Genomic DNA, 23,215 nt, shown 5'->3' with positions numbered 1-23,215 from the left:
CAAATGATTGGGAATACAAACAGGGTTAAAAGGCAGTTTCATGGTTACATACGTGTAATATAGCCAGAGTAGGCAGAGGAAGAGCCCATCTTGGAGAAGCGATCATAGTTATGAGCCCGCATGTCCTTCAGAACTTGCCGAACTGTTTTGCTGTGGTATTGCAAAACAAACAAATAAACAAAAACCCCCACAGAGACACAAAAATGTTATGGTACCAAATGTATTACTGTTCTGTAGAAATATCTAACTTGAGAGAGGGTGAATTTCCCAGTAGGAAAAAGGGTCTTCAAAACCCTCACATTTTCCCACTAAAAATCTGTCCTAACTCAGAGTCTCTTTTCCAATTTCAGCTACTCCCTGCAGTCACAGGTAGAAAGGCAAGAAAAGGTCTTGCTTGAAAATTAATGGTGTTGAGAAGAAGAGATATTTTGATTATTTTCATTCTAGTGCTGTGATGTTTAAAATTTTTCTGGTTCACTGGTTCTTAAAAAGCAAGGGCCCCACTGAAAGAATTAAGACCAACAGATGACATTTCTTACAGTAATGAAAGTTAGATGTCTAATTCTTATTGGTGCCTCTGAAAATGTGAATAGCTATTAAATGAATGTCATTGAAATGCAGAGATTTATTCTGAAATATCAATACTTAAAAGTGACACCAAAATCAGGTGTCCGTTTGTACTCTTCTTAAATTTTACAGTAGTAATTCATGAGAACCTGTGTGTTCTTTGGGTTTCTGCAAAGAAGTAAGGATGAACTGTATTTATTTATACTGAACTTGTATAATGTACCTTGAAGGCATTTCAAAGTGAAGTATATCTTGGATCATGGAGAGCATGTACTTGTTCATTTCCAGAGGCAGTTCACCAATGGAGAGCAGGATGTTTTTCACTTCCATGTAGGATGGGTTACTACTTAAGATGATAGCAGCTGCAGTGGTTCGCACTGTCTTTTCGTGGACTTTACGGTTCTGGTGGTAAATCCTGTTCATTGTTTCCTTCACCTGATCAGGAAACAGATCATTCAGCCAGTGCTCACACAGATGAGTGGGCAAAGTACAGACTGGAATCTCGTTTATAATATCAGTTTAACCTAGCGCCATAGCTAAGGGGAATACATAAGGATATATTTGCAGCACTGTGTTCTTCCTGGTCCTTTTGGAATGTATGAGACATGTATAGCTCAGTGACTACATGGGCAAGTGGGGCATCTGTTATGTTGTCTCAGTCACAGTCCAAATACAGCCTTCCACACTAATTTTCACAGCGGGGCTGTAAATACGTAGGAGCACTAAGATCAAAATACAGTGGCAGTGGTAAGATCAAGAGACAGATTTCCTTGATGGTTAAGGGAATATGTACTTCAAAAAAATCAAGAATCTTGCAATTTTAATTTACTAGGTAGTGCCTGTGGTGGCCTCATGTCCCTGAGAAGGTTGTGACACATCTTTGTTACAGGTAAGTTCATGGAGAGGCATATAGCCCCGCTGACAGAACAGCCTCTGGCGTGTTCATTGCAGAGCAGCACCCTGACAACTTCAGCCCCAGCTGCCAGCGGCAGGTATGAAATAGGATGCAGCGTAATGCAGCAGAGGCAGGACCTCATGTTCAGCTATTATGTATGTCTTCTCTTACTCTTGAAGGCTGCAAGGTAAGATGCAGCTACTTTACCCTTCTCTTACTTCATGCATTCTCCCTGGTTCTATGAAAGCACAAGAAAGAGCAGGGGTTACGCAGGTGCCCAAGGTTCCTAATGGCTCCTGTACATCACAGAGAGGGCAGTGCTCTTGCAAAGGGAGACCAGTTTCCCCTGCATACTGCCTGCCACCTTCGATGGCTGTGTGTGACTGTGGAGACAAAGGCTGACTAGCACTGGCAGACTGGGAGCTGTGATTTGGCAAGCAGGAATGTATAGAGTTTTGTGGATGGAACTGAAGTGTGTATAATCATTTCCTGGACGTAAAAAAAACATATGTGGGGCATCTTTAAAAAGAGTGGGACTGACAAATGAACTCTGTAAATTTATACTTTATGTTCTATACAGTCTCTTGCACTTCTTTTCTTGGGCAGTGTATTTTCTTACCTCTTTGGTGAGAAAAGAAGGTTCATATCTCTGCAAGGCAGTGGCAGCAAGATTGCTGATGGACCCTTCTTCTGACTCTGCATACTTCAGAAGCAGTGGAATTGCTTCGGGAAGGAGTGCATTCTTCAGTGCCAGCAGGTACATCCTCACATTGTCATCTTTCTTAGCTTTCTCCAGTCTATTTAGAATCAGCCTTTTGGCTTCCACAACAGCCTAAAGAGAATCAACGCATGTTTAAATGGTGATCATAAGCCTACCTTTTTCCCTCGCAGAAGCAGGAGTGGCAGGACTGGGTTTTAGCATGTTTTTGTTTCAAAGCATCATTGCATAGGGTTAACAAAGGTGTCATTTGTAAACTGTGTGTTGATTGCTCCCTTCAAGCATAACCAAAGCGGCTATAGCCACAGTGACACCTGATCCATAGATTTATCATTTGCTAGCTGCTCCTGCCCTGATTCAGGGGCTTCACAGGTCTTACTCGTGGGGCCAACATGTCCCCGCAAAAAAAGACAAGGGAAGTGTTCTTCAGTGCTTCATAACATAATAAGTGCTTGGCAATTAACAGAGGAAGGAAAAAGGGATTCCTAAAGGACATTCAGGTGCTCCGCGTCTTTTCAGCCATGTGCTGCAATCCCAAACAGCACAGATCCAGCAGGCAGCAGCGCCCTGTCTGATCATTCTCATCCTCTATCAACAGCATGTACTCAATCCATGGTCAAGGTGGTAGCCTTCCTCCTGGGTTGTTCTATGCATGTTTGGGGCAGATTTGTGTACTTGAACCAATTAATTTTCTTCACAGAGCTGAAATAACCTAAGGTGATGACAAATATTAAATAGATCCCGAGTTTGCCAGTGTTTCTCTGAGGTCATGCAAAGCTTTTGGACAAGGGAGCACAAGTACTGCTTCAGCTGACAGACTAGGCAGTGAGAAAAAGTTCTGCCAAACAGGGGCAAACTGGGAGAAATACGCAGAAATGGGAAGAGACCAGATTAAAGCATAAAGCTGACAAAGTAGATGTCACTAATAATAATAAAAAATACCCCTCAAATTCTCTCTCTATCAAACATAGGAGTTTATGGTCTTATTTTAAAACGGGGAAATATGCTTCCCATGTCTCTCATGCTCTCCCAGTAACATCAGCAGGGATCATTCATGTGTGTTGCAGACCAGAGTCTGGCCAGCAGTGAACAGCAGATACTCACTGGAAGCTTGCAGCCTTCTCTGTCACACAGCTTTCTGATGAGCGCTCCCATGACAATGACAAGAGTTTCTCTGATTTCTTCATTTGCAATATCACCCTTGAACTTAGCCTGTTATGCAAAAGCAATGGTGTTAGTCTCTCTGTCTAAATATGACAAACCACAGTCTGTAGTGGGCTGAAAACCCTCCCTTGTTTCCTGTGAACATTAGTGCAATGCAAAGGCAGTGATGACCACAACAGCCTGGGCTCAGGAGAAGCAGAGCACTGCTCTGTCATTATATACAATAACTGACTGCCATTTTCCCTTGAGTTACATTCCGTGTCTCATACAGTAGATTCATTTTGAAGCTATGTTTAAAAAATAACAAAAGGGCATTAAATGGTTACAGGACTTTGATAAGGCAACAATCAAACAATCCTCAAATTGTTTTGGTAACGCTCAGAATTATGTTTGTTTTCTGAGTAGTAGATATTGATAACATCTTATAAAGTAAATAGAATTCAGTCTGGACCTACGAATTTTTGTTGTTTCCAGGCTATATGCTACTGGCACACTTAAAGGAAACCCTGGAAGGGATAAAGAAAGGAAAAATTGGAAACAGTAACAGTCGTTTCTTCTTCCCTTCCCCTTTGACAGGGATGAAGCTCAAGAGTACTAACTCCATTGTATTTGTTTTGTCCTTTGACTTACTGTTAAAGTTTTCAGGAGCACTTCACTGGGGTGAGAAGCAAATCCACAGGCGTACAGGAATCTCTCCTGCAGGGCAGAAGTGCTTGTATCCTTAAAGTCAAGAAACTCCAGTACAGCCTCCAGCGATTCTGGGGTCTGAGCAGAGGTTACGGCATCCACTACCTGTGGACTACAAAGAAGTGGAAATGTATTTGTAATGAGCTAGAAAATACTGAAAAGACTGCTGCATATAGAAAGAAAGAAGATAATGTGCTGAAAGATCTCTTCGTTGCAGGTAAGAGATAGAATTTTTTACTCGTTGGAAAAAACTGTGTCCCTGAATTATTCCACCTCAAAATGGTAGATGAACTCCAGAAATTATTCATATTCATGAATAATAATATTTGAATTTATGCAAATATGGGACAAAAAAATTATTAAAAAAACAGAACCATCCCGAGTGTCTTAAAGTTTAGAGGACAAGGTTGTAAGTGGAAAAAAGTGGTTTATTTCTACATACGCAATGGCAACTAGAGAACAGGCTTCTAAGTTACCTGAGTTACTCTCAGGTTTATCTCCATTGTTAACAACTGCTATGATTTGTTTGAAAGATCCTGACTGTATGGTGGGACTTGGAAATGCTTTCCAACTCCCAATTGTAGGCGCATGTGCTGTTCACACCCAAACTCTAATATTAGGACAATATCCAGGCATGAACCATCCCCTCCTTTGCTGTATTTCCATTTGAAGAAAACAAATGGGCAAGTCAAGAACAAGTTTTAGAGTGTTTCAGAACAAGTAGTTCTTTGAGTATAAAGCATATCTGCCTTGCATTGTAGATACAGTCTTGGTGGCTGAACAGTGTGCTGCAAATATATTACACTACAAGAACAAACAGCTTTTTTAAAAAAAAATCATTTTCCTGTCGACAGTACTGAATACTGGTTTTGCACTGCTAGGACATCACCAGTAGAACTGAATCTGTTTGCATGCAATTTGCTCTTCTGCAGTTTTAAGTAACTTTAACCTTTAGAAAGCTTGTTCATGATGACTTACAGAAGTTCTTTAGTTTCACTTCTAATAATCTTCAGTATGTCCTCTTTCGTAGCTTTTCTGATGTTCTGAATGAAGGACAAAAAGCTTCTTGCTGCTTCGGCTTTGGAAAGTTTTTCAGGATACATATGTTCTCTGATGCTCTGCCAGTGTTTGGAAAGCTGCAAAATAATTCACATTATGTCAAATCTCTCAGATTGTGGTTTCAGTTCTCAAAATCAGATATGTGGGCCAGCTATTGCTCAAATTAGCTGAAATCCAATAGATTGCTGATCCTTTAGCTAAGTATTATTTGATTTATGATATCCCAGCATAAGTATCTTTGAAACCTTACCATAGCTGTCTTTCTTCCAACACTTCAGTATTTTCCTGATATGTACATTGCCTTAAATGCAATTTATTTTGGAACAAAACAGGATTATTTATACTGCAACTGGAATAAGGTGAATTCTCTTCTCTTGCAAATTTACTGTGCTTTCTGGTGAATACAGTGTTTGCCTTCTGTTCCCATTTTCTCCTAAATCAATTTTTTAAAAGTGGCAGATGCATAATCCCCAATTCACAAATTGTCTTTTCTTAGAAGATTGTAAATTTGTAAGTGGTTAGTGTGGAACAGGAGTACATGTCCCATAAGTAATTTCCATTTCTTATTCATAAACCTGAATAAGATTGGGAGGGATTTATTTCCATATTTATTTCCGCACACCACATTTTTGACCTGAATGAGCCAACATGGTACCAAGGCACTTATACCTGTCCTTGCAGATACACTCCCATAAGAAACTGGTGCAGGTATTTTGACCTTTCCTCTCTCGCTTGCCTTTGCCTTTGTTATCTCAAATTATCGAGAACATTCCTTGGTGAAAACTCATCTGTTCTTTGCAGCAGTGTTTACTGCAGTTTTCCCAAGTGCGAAATAACACTAGCACCCACCTGACCTTTACTAAAATACTTCCCCTCTTCATGGGTTTTGTATTAGGCAATAACACTTGAACCTGCTGGCAAATAGAAGTATCATTCATCAGTACAGAGTGCAACTTCCATCAACTGTAACAAACAATAATTGGGCAACGATGATTGAGACATAGGATATTTCCTGAGGATTAATGAGCAGCTGGGAGGAGCTCGTGTTCCGAGGCACAGATGGATCTGTTAACCTCAACTGGTGATTAGGGCTTAGCACCAAGGTCAGTGTGGCTATTATAAGCTGAAATTGGATAAACATATGGGGCACTTTCTATTCCCCCCGTTGAAGTTGCACCATAGCCCAGCAAAATATCTCTAACCTCAGTAATCCTGTATTTTCTCCTGTGCAGAGCCCAGCTGTGTGGGCTGCTCTTAGTCATCTTAGGCCATACCCTAGAGACAAACAAGGTGGGAGATGCGAGCTGGAGCCATCTCAAGCAAAACTCAGTGGAGACCAAGTCTTCCTCTTTGGGGGAGTACTCTAACCCTTCAACTGCTACAAGGAGCAGCTGCTGCCTCCTGCAGTGACCATGACTTTAAAAAACAGCGTTCACAATTGACTTTTGCAAGGGGCCTCATTCTTTTGATGTGAATGTCAGGCAGTTTGGATTGAATACCCTAAGGATTCAGGCACAGATGCATGCACTTTCACATGGCAACTCAGCGGAGCTCGGACACCAATCTCTGCCTCTCTGACAAAGAGATCAGACCAGAGGTCCTGTGGGCACTCTAGGAAAATTCAAGCCAAAACAACAGGTCCTAAACTGAGCAGGAGTTGGTTTTGAATGTCAGTGCCTGACAAGCTGCTTTACCAACCTACAAAGGTTGGCTGCACAAGACAGAACAAACCCACCTCAGTTTCAGAAGGGGTAAGCATCTGTTCCTGTAGGAACAATGAGCACAAAAAAAAATGTAAGAACCATGAGCTCTTCTGAAAAGAGCATGCTTTATGATGTCTAAACACAGAAATCTAGGCCTAAATTTAAATGCAAATGTTGGCCACAACCTCACAGAAGGTAGTGCTGTTGTCAGTGAAGTGGGGATAGTAATGGTTATGTTAGCAATTTCATAAAGGTAGAGATAAGACCTGTTATTTTAAAAGAGTTTTGAAAACATAAAACTGAAGGGCATACATGTCAGCATGGCATTAATGTATACTATGATATATAAGTACCATATGTTATGTTGCTGCTTTGGATACAGTGTTCTGTTTATAGAGCCCCATCTTTTCATAGCAGTTACTGTAAAATACAGTGAAAAAGCAGGACTTCATTCTCATCGTGCCATTAGGTTTATAATGACATAGCTCAGTCCCCAGGCAGTGCTCTGGAATTATAGCCTATGTTTGTTATCTTGGTCTGGAAATTATCTCTATAACTATTATGACAAACTTGGTTCCAAGTGACAAATTGGTCAGCACAAACCCCTGGGCAGAATCAGGGAAAAAGCACCTGTCCCTGCTCTGTTTGAGATCCCTTGATGTTCCCTACTCAGAACTGCTCCAGCACACACAGAGCATCATTTCTATTTCATTTCCCCCAACATATTTTGTATCTTCTCTGTGGCTCAACAAGCATTAGACAAAATAAATTATTACAGTGCAAAGCTACTTCCAAATAGCTAGCGCAAGTTCCAATATAGTAAGGTATTTGTGCACATAAGGAGTATCTCTGAAGGATTAAAATTATGTGTGCTAAATAGAAGCCGTAGCTTGCTTATCAAAAACTGACAGAGGATAATAATCTTTAAATTAATGTTCCCATTCACTCCTAAATTCATTCCACAATGGTAATAGCATTAAAACTGTTTGCTAACAATCACCGTATCAATTTATATTAGTGCATGATGAACAGCATCAGTAAAACAAAAGATGGTGCATTTACAGTACCAAGCTCTTAGTAGTCTTTAGATGTCTTAAATATAAAAAAACAAGGTCATTTTTTTTACCATGGGGAAAAATAAGAACAGTATTGGACCTGCCAAGAATACTAAAGCCCCATTTTATACTTATAAAATACCTATAAAGTCTTTTAAATAAAAGACTTCCTTCAGGGTCAGGCAGTAAGAAGAGGCTAGATATATTACCAACAAATGTGTAGCCTGCCTATGGAATGGTTAACTACCTTTAATTTCTAGGAGCATTTCAGCTTCTCCATGACAGAATTGTTTATAAACACTGGCCAACCATCTTAAAAATCATTTCCCACTCCATTACCCAGAGGAAATAAGCTCCTGCCAACTCAAGGTTGGCAAAGATGAGATAAAACAAAAGGGTGTTATATTTTCTAGTAGTCTTGAGAAATACTGCACTTAATCTTTGAAATAGAACACTTTTAGAGGAAGATCTTAAAACACCCCTGTGCGGTGGAGCACCATTGCATAACTACCATGCTCCCCACTCCAGGGCATATTTTATATTGCTACGTTAGTCCTCTCCTAGTGGGCTGCTTGGACAGAAACTTCCTTCACGCTTGTTCTGCTCAGCTAACCGGCCTGACGTCCAACGAGCCCGTGTTTACTTACTGAAGGACACTTTTTGCATTTGGATTTGACTGGCTCTGCTACTAGTGGCACGGCAGTGTAACTGGAGTCCAAGGTCTTGATAACACTGGTGACTTGCTTCTCAGCGATCAGTCCAGGGCCAGCTTGTACTGACTTCAGTTCCAGCCTCTGCCTGTGTATCCATACAGTGAAGACAACGTTAGAGTCCCACCATTAGAGCAGAAATGCAGAAACCATAGCAAGAGGAAATAAAAAAACCCCTCCACAGACCAAAATATAGAAGACCGACTTAATGAAGTCTTATTTTAAAATGTTCAGAACATGGCAAGTCTATGGTTTTTTTAAGGTAACAGAAGTATGTGATACCAGCAGAAATAATGCTAGAGGTATGTGGCATAAAATGCCTAAATAATAGACTTTCTAAAGTATGAATTTATAGCACCAGGTAAACAGCCTTCAGTAACAATATACATTCTGAAATATTTCATATGTTTGTTCATTAGAAGATCTGGAAAGTGAGTTTTTGAATGTATATTTTTTTAATATCATAATACTAAGGAGATGCCTGAATCATTTATCTTGTATGAGTATCTCCAGACTTTCAGGGTTTGGGAGTCTGGAGTCTAACAGAGATCTAGGTTTCACTGTTGCTTCCTTTCTATGCAGCAGATTTTGTCTTCTATATTTCTGAACTTTCACATACTAGAAATGGAGATCCATTGCAAGTATTTCTTAAGAAATGAGATGACACAGAAACAGAACACATACAGAAGTAATGTGTTGCTTAAAATGTTTTGGCCAATTCCAGCTGTTTTCATTTAATTTCTTATTAATGCCATTATTTATTATTTGCAGTATGGTAGAGCCCTTAATCGAAGTTGGACAAGGTACCATATACAAAAGAGACCTAAATCCTTACCTGGAGAGTTTACAGCCCTAAATCTTGATGCTCTAGGACATACACACATAACCTGACTTGAACCACTAGTTCTGCTACTATCAATGACAGTCAAATTGCCCAACTTACTTTGAAACTATTTTGGCACCTGTTTTTCGTCGGGAATTCAGAAGCAAAACATAATTTTCTTCTGCCTTAATGGATTTAATGAAACTGTCTTCCAGCACATAAATTGTTGCAGATGTGGCTTTTGTACTGACATCTAAAATCTGAAAATAATTAAAAAATAAACCAGAAAAAAGGCTGATCAATAAACAGAGAAAAGAGCTCACAGTTCCCAATCAGGACAAAACTTATCATGAAATAGAGCCAAATGAGGAAGGTGCATGTGGGATGACATCTCAAGCTAAGCCTATAGATCAGGTTTTCAAGAATTCCTTCTGCAACAAGAAGCCATGCACTTCACTTCTGCACCATGTGTTTCAAATTCAATATGTACTGGGGGGAAAAAAAGGGGAGGAAGTTATGGAGCAGGCCGCAACTAAGAAAATGCCTGGTACTACATTTAGTTAAAAATACACTTTAAATAAGATAAGAAATGTCTTGTAAATAGGATTGTCATGTTCACACCCAAGAAGCAAAGTCAGCCACCTTGTTAGATCTGTTTGTATACAAGGTGAAGTATTTGTGGCAAGTGTGAAAATCAGGAATTCAGTCATAGTGTTAAGGCAGTTTATTAACAGCGCGTGTGCTACCTTTGTACTTCTTTGAGCTGAGAAAGGTCAGTTTCTGATGCAGAGAATCCCAGTGCCTTCAGCACGTGTCCAGCCTGCACTCAGTAGTAACTGCTTAGAAAGCCATTTACTAGTAGTGGAGGACATTAAGGCCATAGCAGGGCTTCAGTTACCTCTATGGCACATCTCCTACATTGCCCCTGTGCATTAGGGAAGCCTTTGACCTTCTGGGCAATCCTGACTGGGCTCCATTCAGGAGTCAGCATCTTGCCTGGCATTTATAGTATGCACTAAACTCTGTGACTTAGCAGCTGGGAAAAAGGTTACTGTTGTCACTATGACTGTGACTGTATCTAGTATTTTCCTCCAAATTAAAAAGAAGTCTCACGTTGATTAAAATTTCAGTACAGCCAGGACAAAAGCGCTGTAAATGTGCATAGAAACTAAAATATGTTATGGATGATACCCAAAAATTACGCAGATTGGTGTGCTGTACTCAATGTCACCTGAGCCAAGGTGGGTTACACACGAGGAGAATCCGTACCCTTTTCTCCCCATGGGTACTACATATGAAATTTGTCCTAGTAGTACTACAAAATGTACATGCAGAATTTGCTTTTTGTAATGGAAGAAAGTACTTTTGAGAAAATGAGTAGTAGCTACTAAGAATATATTTTAAATAGACAGAACAGATTTTATTTTGTTAAAGAAATCATACCTGGTTGTGGCTGGTAAATCCTTGTTTTTCTATTTCACAGGAGTCCAGGGCTTTTATTTTAGTCACTTGATCTTGCCGCACCTGGTAAGTAGTATTGCATTTCCCAGATATGTCCACCTTGGAACAAAGAGTTAGATTAGGACACTTTCTTGAATTTATTTTTGGGACCCCAGAACACCTTCTAAAGATGAACCATTTTCTCCATTGTTGGAATCCTGTACCTGAGATGCTGCACTGTTTGGGTTTATTTGCCTGTTTTGAAGGTATCGGTGTTTCTAACTACCTGCTTTGGATAGGCAGGGGTACTTTTCATTAGATGGCTATGAAGGAAAGTAACAACGTTTGTTTAAAAAAAAAAATAGGAAACACCTGGCAGCTGGCACTATGCTCACAAATTTAAGTTAAACTCCAGCTTTGCTCATGTGGACAGATGTAGAAATTTAACAATGTAATGCAGGTTAAATGGATGCATCTAAACCATTGCTAACTTTGTGTGGATACTCTGATTTAAAATGGCCTAATCCATTGATTTGAGCTTAGGAATCGACCAACTCTAAACATCAGTATAATCTCTTTTATAGTGACCTGGTTTAAGTTGATTTATTACCAAATTCTGCTAAATTGATAAAAGCATTTTAAATCAAATGGACTTCACCAACTCTTTACATTAATTGCAGCAACTTGACTTGTGTCACCCAATATTCAGACTAGTCATCCTTACATCCCCAATCTCAAATGCGATCAAAAGGCTGATTTCTGTCACTGTTCATTCCTTCTGAAGTCAGCAGGAGCCACAGGTCTGCCTTTCAGAGCAGACTGGGCTTTGCCTGTTTCTATGATGATGATTATCTTGCCAGATATAGCACCATACCTCACGGACATCACCAGAGTGCAGCTGTAGCTGGAAAAGGCTAGCCAGACCTCTCTTAATATTTTGAGTAAAACCAGGTTCATTTTGATATGAGTAGAAGTTTTTGACCTGTAGGAATAAAAAACAAGCATATAACAGATCTGGTTAAACAAGAAAGGAATAGTGACGATCCTCTCTAGAAAAACTCCCTTTACTTTTTTTCTGATTAGGAAGCTGAATTGGACCTGTTGCACCTATTCAAGCAAACTCCCGGGGCTGCAGGGCCTGCTGATAACAGTACAAATATGTTTCGGACTTCAGCTGTACCTAAGTACAGTTTCAGAGCAGTGAGCATCTTTCCTCCTGCTAATTAGAGAGAATTTAGAAGGGAAATGAGAAACTTTACATAATTTCACAAGTGGGTCATTTTTCTGCATAATCCTCAAATAATCCATTCCCACAGGGGAATACTATCTGTTGCACTTTAATCACAGGTTACAAAAATCCAGTGTGAATCAGAGGTAAATCACAGTTAGAATGACTTAAATGACGTGTCAAACACATCACAACCTTTGCACTTCATGGGTCAACTGTTGCACTTGAGCCTCTCCTCTGGTAACGAGACTTTGCACCTCCATTTTTTATTCAAGGTGCTTTAAAAGTTCAGTTTTTTTCAGGAAATGTAAGTACAATCAGCATGCTTTCTTGGGGCAACCCTCGAAAGTGAAAGTCATCACTGTGCCAGGGATGAAAGTATTACAGCACAGAGGTCATAAAAGGAGTGTACAGACCCTATTACCTGAGAAAAAGCCCAAGTTTTTAACAGTACATCTCAATCTTAGCATGTGAACTGATTAATGGTTTAGGAGCAGATACATTTTGACTGTGTTCTTCTGATACCTCTGTTGTCATTTAGGGATGTGTACAGTTGGGAGACAGTGCTGTCCTGTTTCTTTTTATGTTGTGTAAAACTGATGACAAGGCTGAGTCTGAAAGTTACTGAGCAGGCCTGATAGCAGCTGTAATTCAGCAGGCTGAGCTGCCGGCCAGGGTATGTGCTCAGTGCCTATTTACAGCAGGAGGTAAAGATCCTGCTGGGATAGGGTGTCACAGCCCTCAATCTGCACTGGAGAAGAGAAAAGGGAGTGTGACCTTCAACCTTCCTTCTTTCTCACTGCCCCTCTGCCTACGTCCCACCTGCCGAGCATTGCTCGGGCTGCAAAGAGCAGGGCTGTTGACTTAATGTAACAAGCAACAAGAGGGTGAAGGAGAGTGGAGAGGAGGCAGTAGCAGCCAGGCTGAGTGCAAGGGAACAAATGAGCAGCTCTGCAGAGAAAAAGAAGGGGAGATGGATTTACTAGAATCCCCTTCTGAGCAAAACTGGGACTCAGAGCTACAACTGGGCCTGGGTGCTCCTGTGGTGGGACGGTGGTTTGGTGCTTTCTCAGGGCAGTCTATAAAACCCAGGCATACACTGAGCTCCCTGTCCCTTTGCTTCTGATTTTTGGAGACAGTTTCCCAGTAGAGGAACAACATGAAAGGCTGCAGCTCTTTCAGCATCAAGCTCTTTAACTTGGGACTGTTGAAACTGCAAGTGATACTGAAGTAAATAAGCAAGCCAGAGAGGTGGGAAAAGCAGATATGCTAAAGTATTTGATAAGGGTTTAAAGTGATTAACACTGTTTCTCACAGACTTGGTATAACCTCCCTCATGACAAACTATATCTCCTTTTCTGCCTTCAGACTTTGGGTAAAATCCTGGCCTCACTGAAGTCAACAGCGCAAATCTTACACAGCAATTATGCATATATCTACACGTGTACCCATGTGGCCAATCTGTTGGTTACTTCCATACTGTATGGTGTTGTTAATGCACAAGAGGCTTGTGCTGGAAGGGCCACTCATGCAGGTACCTTACAGTCTGTTCTAAACTATTTTATCTCATATAGAAAGAGAGGACACAATGGCATATTAAGAACACTGAGAGGATAGTGAATCGGTAAATTCTCCAAGCCTGTAAGAAAAGAGCTGTCTCAGGTTTCTGCAGGGATTGAATTTTAAAAGACAGGGTCTTACTTTTCCACGGACTAGCTCAAGAACTATGGGCCTCTGTAAAGCTTCCAGATATTCTTTCCCGATGATCTTCTCTGTGCTTTTTCCTTTGAAGATGTTTTTAGCAGCTGGACGTTCATTCACATTTTCAACTTTAACATCTCTTATCTAGCAAAGTAAAAGCAGATAAAATTTGTGTAGAGAGCAGTCTAGCATTGGCCTGGGGTAGGCTGGATAGACTAAATCATGTAATATATCTTTTTTATTTCTTCATATCTGGTTCTGATCCTTAATCTTTCATGATTACTATGTCTATGTTTTCAAAAGAAACCAGCACTCACCATTGGGGAAATAAGCAGCAGAAAAACTCACCATAAAAGTAAGTACCAAACCCAGTTTGTATTTAGCAAATGTCATGATTTGCAGCTAGAACCAAGGACTTCAGACAACCTCTTGCCCCTGAGGTAGGTGCTTGCACACCAGTTGTTTGAAGCTATAGAAGCTGTATAAAGCAATTTCAAAATATAGGAGATACTCTGAAGTTCTGGTTTATGATGTTAGATATATTCCTGTGAAGTCTTATTCTATAGAAATCAGTTTATCAAAGAAGCTGGTTTTAGTTCATGAGACTAGAGAAGAATGAAAGATTTAGCTCATCTGAAAATGAATACTTCAAGATTAGATTAACAGTTAGATAAATGCAGTAAAGTTTGGGAATGTTCTAAGTTGTCTGATGGCATTAATTACCATAACTTTGACCAACTGATCATCATCATTGTCAGGATTTCTCCATAAGAGGTTGACATCCACACCAGATGAAAACCGGTATCCTGCACTTTTCTGCAGCGATGCTTTCACCCGATCGACATACACTTCAGCTGAGTATGCAAATTTATATAGCTTGTCATTATTTAAGCTTGGTCCAGTAGTGTGCCCTGTTTGGAAAGCAAAAACAGTGTTTTAACTCACAATCATATGTCGTTTTCTCTAAAAAACATCTTCAGAAAAATTAAAAATTTAATTGCTAACAAAAGATTTATGGGACTGATCATGCTACCCTTGATTACAGAGGCTGTCTCACTGGAGCAGCTGGGTTTTTTTTCTGATTAAGTTGACACTAATCTTATATATTTAAGAGAAGAATGTCCACAAAATCCTTTGTTCTAGCTCTGCACTTAAATAAATAAAAGAGAGTCAAATTCTTTACTTTGGATATGTTAGCATTAGAAATTAATCCAAAATTATTTGCAACTCAAAATACTGTAATTAATCAGGCAATTTGTGTGCTTAGCAAATTGAAATGCACTGACATAATCTGTTGGAATCAACAGAAATTGTTCTCTGCATCTCTTGCACTTTTACTGGGAATCTTTCCATTGAGAGCCTTGCCCAGGGGTGACATGAATATAATGAAGACACTGAAGAAATAATTTTTAGATTAAATAATTAAGCCCTTGTTCTTTAAACTAAATAATTGTCCCCATAGCTGTGCCACTGCTGTTAGTTGATGTATTTTAAAGGATATAAAAACCAAATTCTAGCATAAATGCAATTTGCATACCCAATTTATGATGCCATTTCCATCTGCATGGACTGTTCCCTAGGGATTCAGTTGCACTCTTGTTAGTGTAAATGAAATCTGTAGTATACAAACTACTTTTATTTTTCCTTTATAAAACTACTCACTACCACAGCTTTTCCTAACTTCTCTTTCATTTCTGTCATGCACAGCCATGTGGGGAATGTGTGGCACCAGTGTTACAACTCTACCCAGCCTCAGGCACAGGAATTAAGACCAGGCCCTAAAATCTGTGGCTAAGGAAAATCAATTTCTTCTTGAATACCCTGTAAATATTTTGTCACAAAGGGTATACATAGCATCCCTTTTCACTGCTTTCAAGGGCTTCCCTCCTCTGATGCAGGTGGCTACAAAGGTCTCTTCCACACAAGAAAAGCTGATGAAGTTGGGGAGGGGAGGGGAGGGGAGGGGAGGGGAGGGGAGGGGAGGGGAGGGAAGGGAAGGGAAGGGAAGGGAAGGGAAGGGAAGGGAAGGGAAGGGAAGGGAAGGGAAGGGAAGGGAAGGGAAGGGAAGGGAAGGGAAGGGAAGGGAAGGGAAGGGAAGGGAAGGGAAGGGAAGGGAAGGGAAGGGAAGGGAAGGGAAGGGAAGGGAAGGGAAGGGAAGGGAAGGGAAGGGAAGGGAAGGGAAGGGAAGGGAAGGGAAGGGAAGGGAAGGGAAGGGAAGGGAAGGGAAGGGAAGGGAAGGGAAGGGAAGGGAAGGGAAGGGAAGGGAAGGGAAGGGAAGGGAAGGGAAGGGAAGGGAAGGGAAGGGAAGGGAAGGGAAGGGAAGGGAAGGGAAGGGAAGGGAAGGGAAGGGAAGGGAAGGGAAGGGAAGGGAAGGGAAGGGAAGGGAAGGGAAGGGAAGGGAAGGGAAGGGAAGGGAAGGGAAGGGAAGGGAAGGGAAGGGAAGGGAAGGGAGAAGCTGGCTGAACACAAAGTGCTTTTACATCCACAAAGCAAATAGACATACAGTGACCTTAGCTGCTATCTGTAAGCAGCACAGCACTAGCCTCTCAGACCCAAACGCTGCACCACTGAATCCATTGGGAATTTCTTCACAAAGTTCAGGAGGTACAGAGCAGAAATGACAACTTCACAACAGAGTTAATCTAAGAAAAGCAAAGTGCTGTCCTCAGGGAGATGCATCTCAGTCTTATGACAAGTGCAGGAAAAACAAAAAAAAAGAAGAAAAATCTATCAAAACATCTCAGACAAATTCTTAAGTATGCTGTAATGTAATCAGTGTGTTCAAAGTCCCTTGCAGAGAATCAACAGGCTATCTTGATTTATGTCATGTCCCTCAGTTTTTTATCTGACTCTTAAATAAATTTCAAATCACTGCACTAGTAAAAAGGAAAACCAAAGTATTTTCTTATTTCACTCTCAGATTTTAAATCCCAATTAAGTAGGCACAGAGTGTAGTTCCATCATGGCTGGACAGATATATTCTACAGTGCTCATAGAATCAAAAAACCCCTTTTTTTAAGGTTTTGCTCACTTCCTTCCCCTGTTTGCTCAGATGTCGTAGGAGTAGATTAAGGTCAGCTTCAAAGAACCTTTCCCTGAGAAAAACAGCGACCCCACCAAGTTGGGTCTGCAAGTTGCATAAACTGGCAAAACTACACAGAACTAAACTAATTTATGCTTTACACCAGCTGGAGATGTGGTGCAGCAAGTTTGGTAATCCCAGGGGGAGCAGCCTGTTTGCATGTGAGAGCTTAAAGCTGTAACTATTGATTTTTTTGCAGGGAGGCTGAAGCATTAATGTTAGCATGACAGGGCTCTTCTGGTTTTGCATGTCTTGTGTGTCTGCTTCAAAACAAAGTCACCAAGAGGCATCATACAATCCTTCCTTCAGGTTTACTGTGAATTTCCTAGCCAATTCCACAATTCTCCTCACTCCTCTAGACTTGAAGTGACCTTGCCCTTGAAAGCAGAGGGTGCTTTGTGCCTGCCCAGAGATGGCTGTGCCTTTCAGGGACACCCCTGGTTCCTTGCAGTACCTCAGAGCTGGTTGCTTCCCGGTTCAAAATGTCCTTCATTTGCAGCAGAAACAGCAGTGCTAATGATTTAGTATCAGCTGAGATTTTTATCAATGCCACCCACTAGGTGCTTTCTAAACACAGAGAGTGACACAGTCCCATCTAAAGATAAAAGGTGGGGGAAAAGCATGTCCAAGGAAAATGATCTGGGTGCTGAAAGACATGTGTCTTATTAGTTAAGGTGGATGTTTGTGGTTTTGCTCCCTCTCTCTTTTCAACTAAAAGCACCTTTCACCTATTCTCTTCCTTTTCCCGCAGCTCAACCCATAGATCTTCTTTTCCTTTTGCAAGAGTTCCTTCCCTCTCCCTCCCTTTTAGCATATTTGTCCCCACATATAAATAAGCTGTTCCATCCTGAAGGAAACAGAAGAGCAAATAATGCAGCAGCTTCTTGCAAGTGTCGTGGAAGAGATGAATAATTGCAAAGTATTTATGGGCACTAGAAGAATATTAGGTTCTGAAAGCTTTCACCATTTCATATGTGGAAAACACTGCAGGAGCCAGGGCAGAAGACACCTTTAGTTGTGAGACTGGTGTCACTGATAGAAAAGGGTGAGCTGGCAGTGGATCAAGATAAGAGAAGCAGAAGGGATGAGGCAGTACTGAAGGCAGTCCTGAGGAGTTAGCACTTACCCCTGGGGAAGCCAAGAGAGACAACTGGATAGCATGATCAGTTTGAGAGGCAAGGGGGATACTGGTGGCTGAGGGACAGAGACACAGTGTCACTGCCCAGAACCAATATTCAAAACAGCATAACTAAATATTCGTGCCACCTTTCATGAAGAGAACACTGGTACTATTTAAAAAGAAATATTCCTACACCTTTCTGATAGAAACTTTTCTTAAAAAAAACTCACAACAACCTGCCTTTAGAAGCTCTTTCCTTTGTATTCAGCACAGCACTGGGATCCTTGCTGCCTGTATAGCCATTGCCATTTCAGCTGATGGCAAATGTCCCACTGACTGAGAAGGGAGGAGAGATGGACATAAAGACTGCAATTGGCCATGCTCTCTTGGGGTCAGAAGTGCCTGCTTTCAATGTGGAGTGCATAACACATAGTTTGACTAGTAATGTTAAGTGTCTGTCATTAAGGGTAACATGCCAAGTCTATAATTAAATCATGATACTGTATAATACAGAAGGTTACACTGCATGAGTAGAGACAGCTGTCAAGTCCTGTGCCTTTTATTAATACATATGGCATGCACAGCATGTGCATCTCTAACTACTTGCTGGCTCTACCTTCATAAATTATATTTGCCACTGTTTCTGAATCCAGATAGCTTTAAAAAGCAAAACCCATCCGCTGCTTTGAAAACATTTTTCAAGTGGAACTGCAGTAAGAAATTTTCATGCATGCTGATCTAGGTGACTTAAAAGAAAATAATATTTCTTCAATATTTCCAAAAAGCCTGGTGGAAAGGTAAAACACTCATCCTAACCCCAACTCTGTCACTAAGGCACTAAGTGGCCTTTGGGCCAGTAATTTAGCTCTCAATCTCTCTGCACAAGAGACATGAGATGTTGCAGAGCTGAAGGGAGGACTAATTGATGAGAAAATGCTTGTTTAGTACCCTGGGGATGTAAAGTGACAAGCAAATATTACTTCACATTGAGAAGCAGCTCTGCTTAATTTATGTTAAGGAGAAGCTGGAACGAGCAGACACCAGAAATCTGGCATGTTGGTATCTAGCCATAAATGTTACTAGGCAGTCTCATGAAATACACTCATGGGTAGAGGAACTGCCTGCAAACTTGTCTGCTTTATAACTCTTGGTGTAAGGGGGTACAGAGGTAGGGAGGAAGGTTGCTGCTCTGTGATTACACAGATACAGTGTCCTGGATCCCCTGCAGGGAGCAAGAGGAGGCACACATGAGAGCAACGCTACAGCCTTTTTAACAGTTTAACCTAGGATGGCGTGTCCCCTCTACTCTTCATCATGATGAGGACATCCTCATTAAACTAAAAACTAGGTGTCGGCTCATGTTTTAAGGTTGCTGCTCCTCTAAATTTAATGTCAGGTTGTACACGAAGGGCTATAACTAAAGACACCTTTCTTCGCATCATACACTGGCACTGCTGAAGCAGGCAGTCTCCAGATTTCATACCCTTGACCTTTGTCAGGACACCTGAGTAAAGCCCTGCTCCCAGGGCTTGTGCAGACATCCAGGTTTTCATGACTTATTGCAGAGCAAGCTCCCCATGAAATTAATGGGATGCTTGTTATTGACTTCAGTGATAGCTGAGTCAACTGCTCAGAAGCTGAAACCTGGAGATCCCTGAGCACTTCCTGGCTCTGCTCCACCAGAGCACTTCTGTGTGTTTAACTTTTGAGCATGTGAATGGTCCCTTTCAAGTCAGTGCCCCCACAGCATGTCCTGACTAAGCAAGGTCAAGATCCTCAGTCTCCTGGCTCACACGCTGGCCCTGTGCACCTGAAAACATTGTCTCCTCCATCCCCCCTGCTGACATGAATGCCACAGGTGCTTAAACCTTTGTAATTTTTAAACACATTTTGTATTACTCAAAGATGGACAAGATGATAATTTTTTATGCAAAACAGATCTGCATACACACAGTGGTTGTGCCTTCACTAAGCCAAAAGCTGAACCAAGCCCATTACAGACCTACCTTTAACAGAAGCTGAGTAGGTGGAAATGATGCAAAGGAACAGCACGGTAAGAAGAATCATGCTGGACTCCTCCAAGCTCCTGACTGCAGCATGAAGTGTGAGAGCCTCCAAGAAGTGAGCTCCTGAGAGTGGAGAGGCACTTGCAGAGAGATCTGCCAGGTCGGCCACACTGTTTATCTAGATGTAGTAAAGGTCAGATTCCAAATTCCACACTCAGGTACTAAGTTCATCAAAGGACTTCCAGTTAATTATTAAGAACTGAGGTAACTGGTGGTTTCTACCCCATTTTATCGATCACCTCGGCTTTCATTTTTGAATACTGAGCCCACACAGCCACATTTCTGAGTGGGGGAGCCCACCTCCAGTCCTGGCAGGACCAGGAGATCCTGCCACTCCTCCTTTGCCTGACCAAAAGGGCAATCAGGTCTGTGGCAGCCAGGGGCCAAATCCTGACCAGTCTCCACTGTCTTGTGTCAACTCTGTGACCAACCCCAGAGGCACATGCTTTTTAAGGGTCTTCCTGGAAGCAGAAGTACATGAGATTTATCAGTGCCATCCTAAAAAGTGATGCTACTTCGTTACGGAGACTCAGATGTGGTGTCAGTTCCTGCTATATTGTATCATAACAAATAAGGTCTTTCTCTTTCAGCAGCCCCGTCCCCCATCTTACATTATTGCAGTGGCAGAGGTTGGAGACCGAAAAGATGAGATAAACCAGCCATTCTGTCCCACCTCAGTGAAGAGTATCTGCTTGGCTGGGTCTTGGAGCAGGGCAAAGCAAGCCCTCCTTTTCACCCCTATTTTCCTCTTTTCTCAGACTCATTTCACCACCTCCACTGAAAAGCCCCCAGCTGACTAACCCATGCACTTCCCCGTCTCCTCTGAGAGTAAATCCCAAGCCATCTTGCACTAAGCCTCATGGTCACATGGCTCGCTATAGGACCTCCTTGTCCCTCAGAGGACAGTGGGGCAGTATGTCACCCCCCCCACATTCCTTGGCACACCCTGGCTGTCACAGCCTGCAATGGGGCACCCTCTCCCCCAGCATATGAAGCCTCCCTGTCTCTGCAGCGGGGGAGGATTTGGTCTTGCTTGTAGAGGAGGCACACCTGTGAGCCATCACCACACTCTTTCGCTCCACTTCCAGAGGTTGCTTTAGCAAGACTGTGAGCTACAAACATCCTGACTGAACCAGTGCTGTCCCAGGCTGTGTTTAGCTGCTTCCAGCAGGCCATTTCTGCCCCCAGCTCCTCTGTATTAGTATTAGTAAGGCATCGTAAGGTGAGAACAGCCTTCGCCTCGAGTGGTAGAAATGTCTCCTTTGTCACCTTGAGGTAAAAGAGAAGCCGAGCACCATGGTTGTCAATCATCACCCAGCAGCGGGAAACAACAGGTCCATGCCAATGCTCCTTACTCGCATTCATCTCACTGCACCTTGTGGAAGTCCTCACGGGAGCTCTTCACGTGTTGAGTGTGCGTGTGTGTGCGTGTGGGAAGGAGGAGATTAGTAGGAAACCCTGCGGACTGCTACTGCTTCTCCCCAATTTGTAGTTATTTATGCTGCTTCCCTGGTGCAGGCTGTGACATGCTCCTGAATTCAAGGGACTGAGGCAGAGGACTCCAGCTGATCCTTTTGCTGTGCATGGTGAACAAGGAGCTTGCCAAGTTTTCTGTGCTTTTTTGAAGAAAATATGGACACTACCTGTGTGCAAAACCAACTCTGGCTAGAGAGAGACCAGTGGTATGGGTCCTGCTTTGGAAATGCAACATTGACACTTCACTCACGAGGAGGAGCTGATGTTGGTCTGCAGTCTGGAGAAGAGCAATTGTCTTCTTCCACTCTCGGGACACAGGAAATGTATTTCTTCCTTGAAATAAAGTTATTTTAAAAAAGGGTCTCTCAAACAGTAGGATACCAGAGGCCAGATCCCCTGCTGAGGTAAATCAGCATATCTCTTTGGACTCCACTGTAGTAGTGTCAGTTACAGAACGAGGGTGTAACCATCATGTGGAGAAATAGTGTACATACATTTCCACATGCATATACATATACACACCTATATACACACCTCTAACGCATACTTGGTATTTTCTTCAAATGTCTTAAAAACAGGAGACCTGAGCCTCACCTCAGCTACGGCTGGCATAAATCAGCAGTGACTTCCTTGAAGTCAGATTACATCAATGAAAGAAGTGTTGTGCCCACCAAAGTCCACTACACGCAGAGGTTGCAGGATCAGCCCCTAATGTATGCTTCACGCCATGCTGGCATATGTACTGGGGTCAAAGTATTACTGTTGCTGCACATCTTCCAGAGTCCAAACTATAAGGCTCATATCTTTATATGACCTAATAAAACTAATGAGATTTCCTCACATCTCCTGAGGTCAACAAAATGTTTTTGTCTTCTCAAGCAACAGTGTGAAGATCTCAGTTTTCAACTCAAACTTTCAGCTCTGTGCACCTAAGCACCCAAGTCCATCTCTGGCCTTCAGCTGGTCCCTAGGTGCCCCAGCTCCCACTGCTTTGGTGAATAAAACGCCCCCTGTTTCTGCCACGGGGGACAGGGAGAAGGGAGATGCCCAGCCAAGCCACTGGCTAAAGGTGAGTTGTGCGTGTCACTTGCATCCTAAGCCTTGCCCCAAGAGTGCTGCAGTCAGACCTGGCCCACAGAGTGATGTCTGTGTCCCCACCCGAGCCTCCACAGAGTATCTTTTTTGCTCTCTCCATGCTCTGCCTCTTGACCTGCAGTGCTGTTTATACAAAATGCTTTGATATGCAGTTTTAAGCTATGGCACGTTGAGTTTGTTCTGTTGCTGGGGGGGGGGGGAACTCACCATTTGAATGACCATCTTGAATAGTCATGTTTTGGCTCTATCAAAATAATGAAATTCAGTTAGACAGCTCTTTCTCAATATTTGCAATTGCTCAGGTCTTCATTTTGCTTTGTCACCACTTGGCACTTGGCAGACTTCTGAAATATTGCATTACCCTGTATTCGTGTCCGAGGACATAGGGCTCTGGATTACCAATACTGCTGCTTGGAAAGTGCAATGTGAGAAAAACAGATTTATAAATCAAAATGCGTAAGCAGTTTCTTCATTCTAAGAAAAAGCACATCTGACTCTGTTAGATGCCTTTTTGCTTTTTTAAAAAAAGCAAGCAAGCAAGTGGGCTTCTATCAGTAGCTGATCTGCGGTCTTTTACTGACCAAAAGAAAACAAAGGTTTCCTCATAGGGACAATGGCGCATTTAG

At 41.9% G+C, this 23,215-nt stretch overlaps 1 protein-coding gene across 1 annotated transcript in view; it reads right to left on the bottom strand.

Annotated features, from left to right (window-relative positions):
• Positions 1-20,029, bottom strand: part of MTTP (microsomal triglyceride transfer protein) — a 29,019-nt gene extending 8,990 nt beyond the window's left edge. The window contains exons 1-13 of the mRNA XM_074865102.1: positions 19,959-20,029; positions 14,474-14,661; positions 13,751-13,894; positions 11,696-11,803; positions 10,825-10,941; positions 9,502-9,641; positions 8,496-8,646; positions 5,010-5,167; positions 3,975-4,143; positions 3,285-3,392; positions 2,082-2,294; positions 791-1,002; positions 53-150 (exon numbers count right to left, since the gene is read on the bottom strand). Coding sequence (XP_074721203.1) covers positions 53-150; positions 791-1,002; positions 2,082-2,294; positions 3,285-3,392; positions 3,975-4,143; positions 5,010-5,167; positions 8,496-8,646; positions 9,502-9,641; positions 10,825-10,941; positions 11,696-11,803; positions 13,751-13,894; positions 14,474-14,661; positions 19,959-20,019 — 1,867 coding nt within the window. The 5' untranslated portion in view covers positions 20,020-20,029. The remainder of the gene's footprint in view (positions 1-52; positions 151-790; positions 1,003-2,081; positions 2,295-3,284; positions 3,393-3,974; positions 4,144-5,009; positions 5,168-8,495; positions 8,647-9,501; positions 9,642-10,824; positions 10,942-11,695; positions 11,804-13,750; positions 13,895-14,473; positions 14,662-19,958) is intronic.
• Between the last annotated feature and the right edge of the window lie 3,186 nt (positions 20,030-23,215).

Source organism: Strix uralensis, chromosome 4, assembly GCF_047716275.1.
Source record: "Strix uralensis isolate ZFMK-TIS-50842 chromosome 4, bStrUra1, whole genome shotgun sequence".
NCBI lineage: Eukaryota > Metazoa > Chordata > Aves > Strigiformes > Strigidae > Strix > Strix uralensis.
Note: the sequence above shows the minus strand (reverse complement) of the source record. Positions and strands in the feature narration are given on the sequence as shown.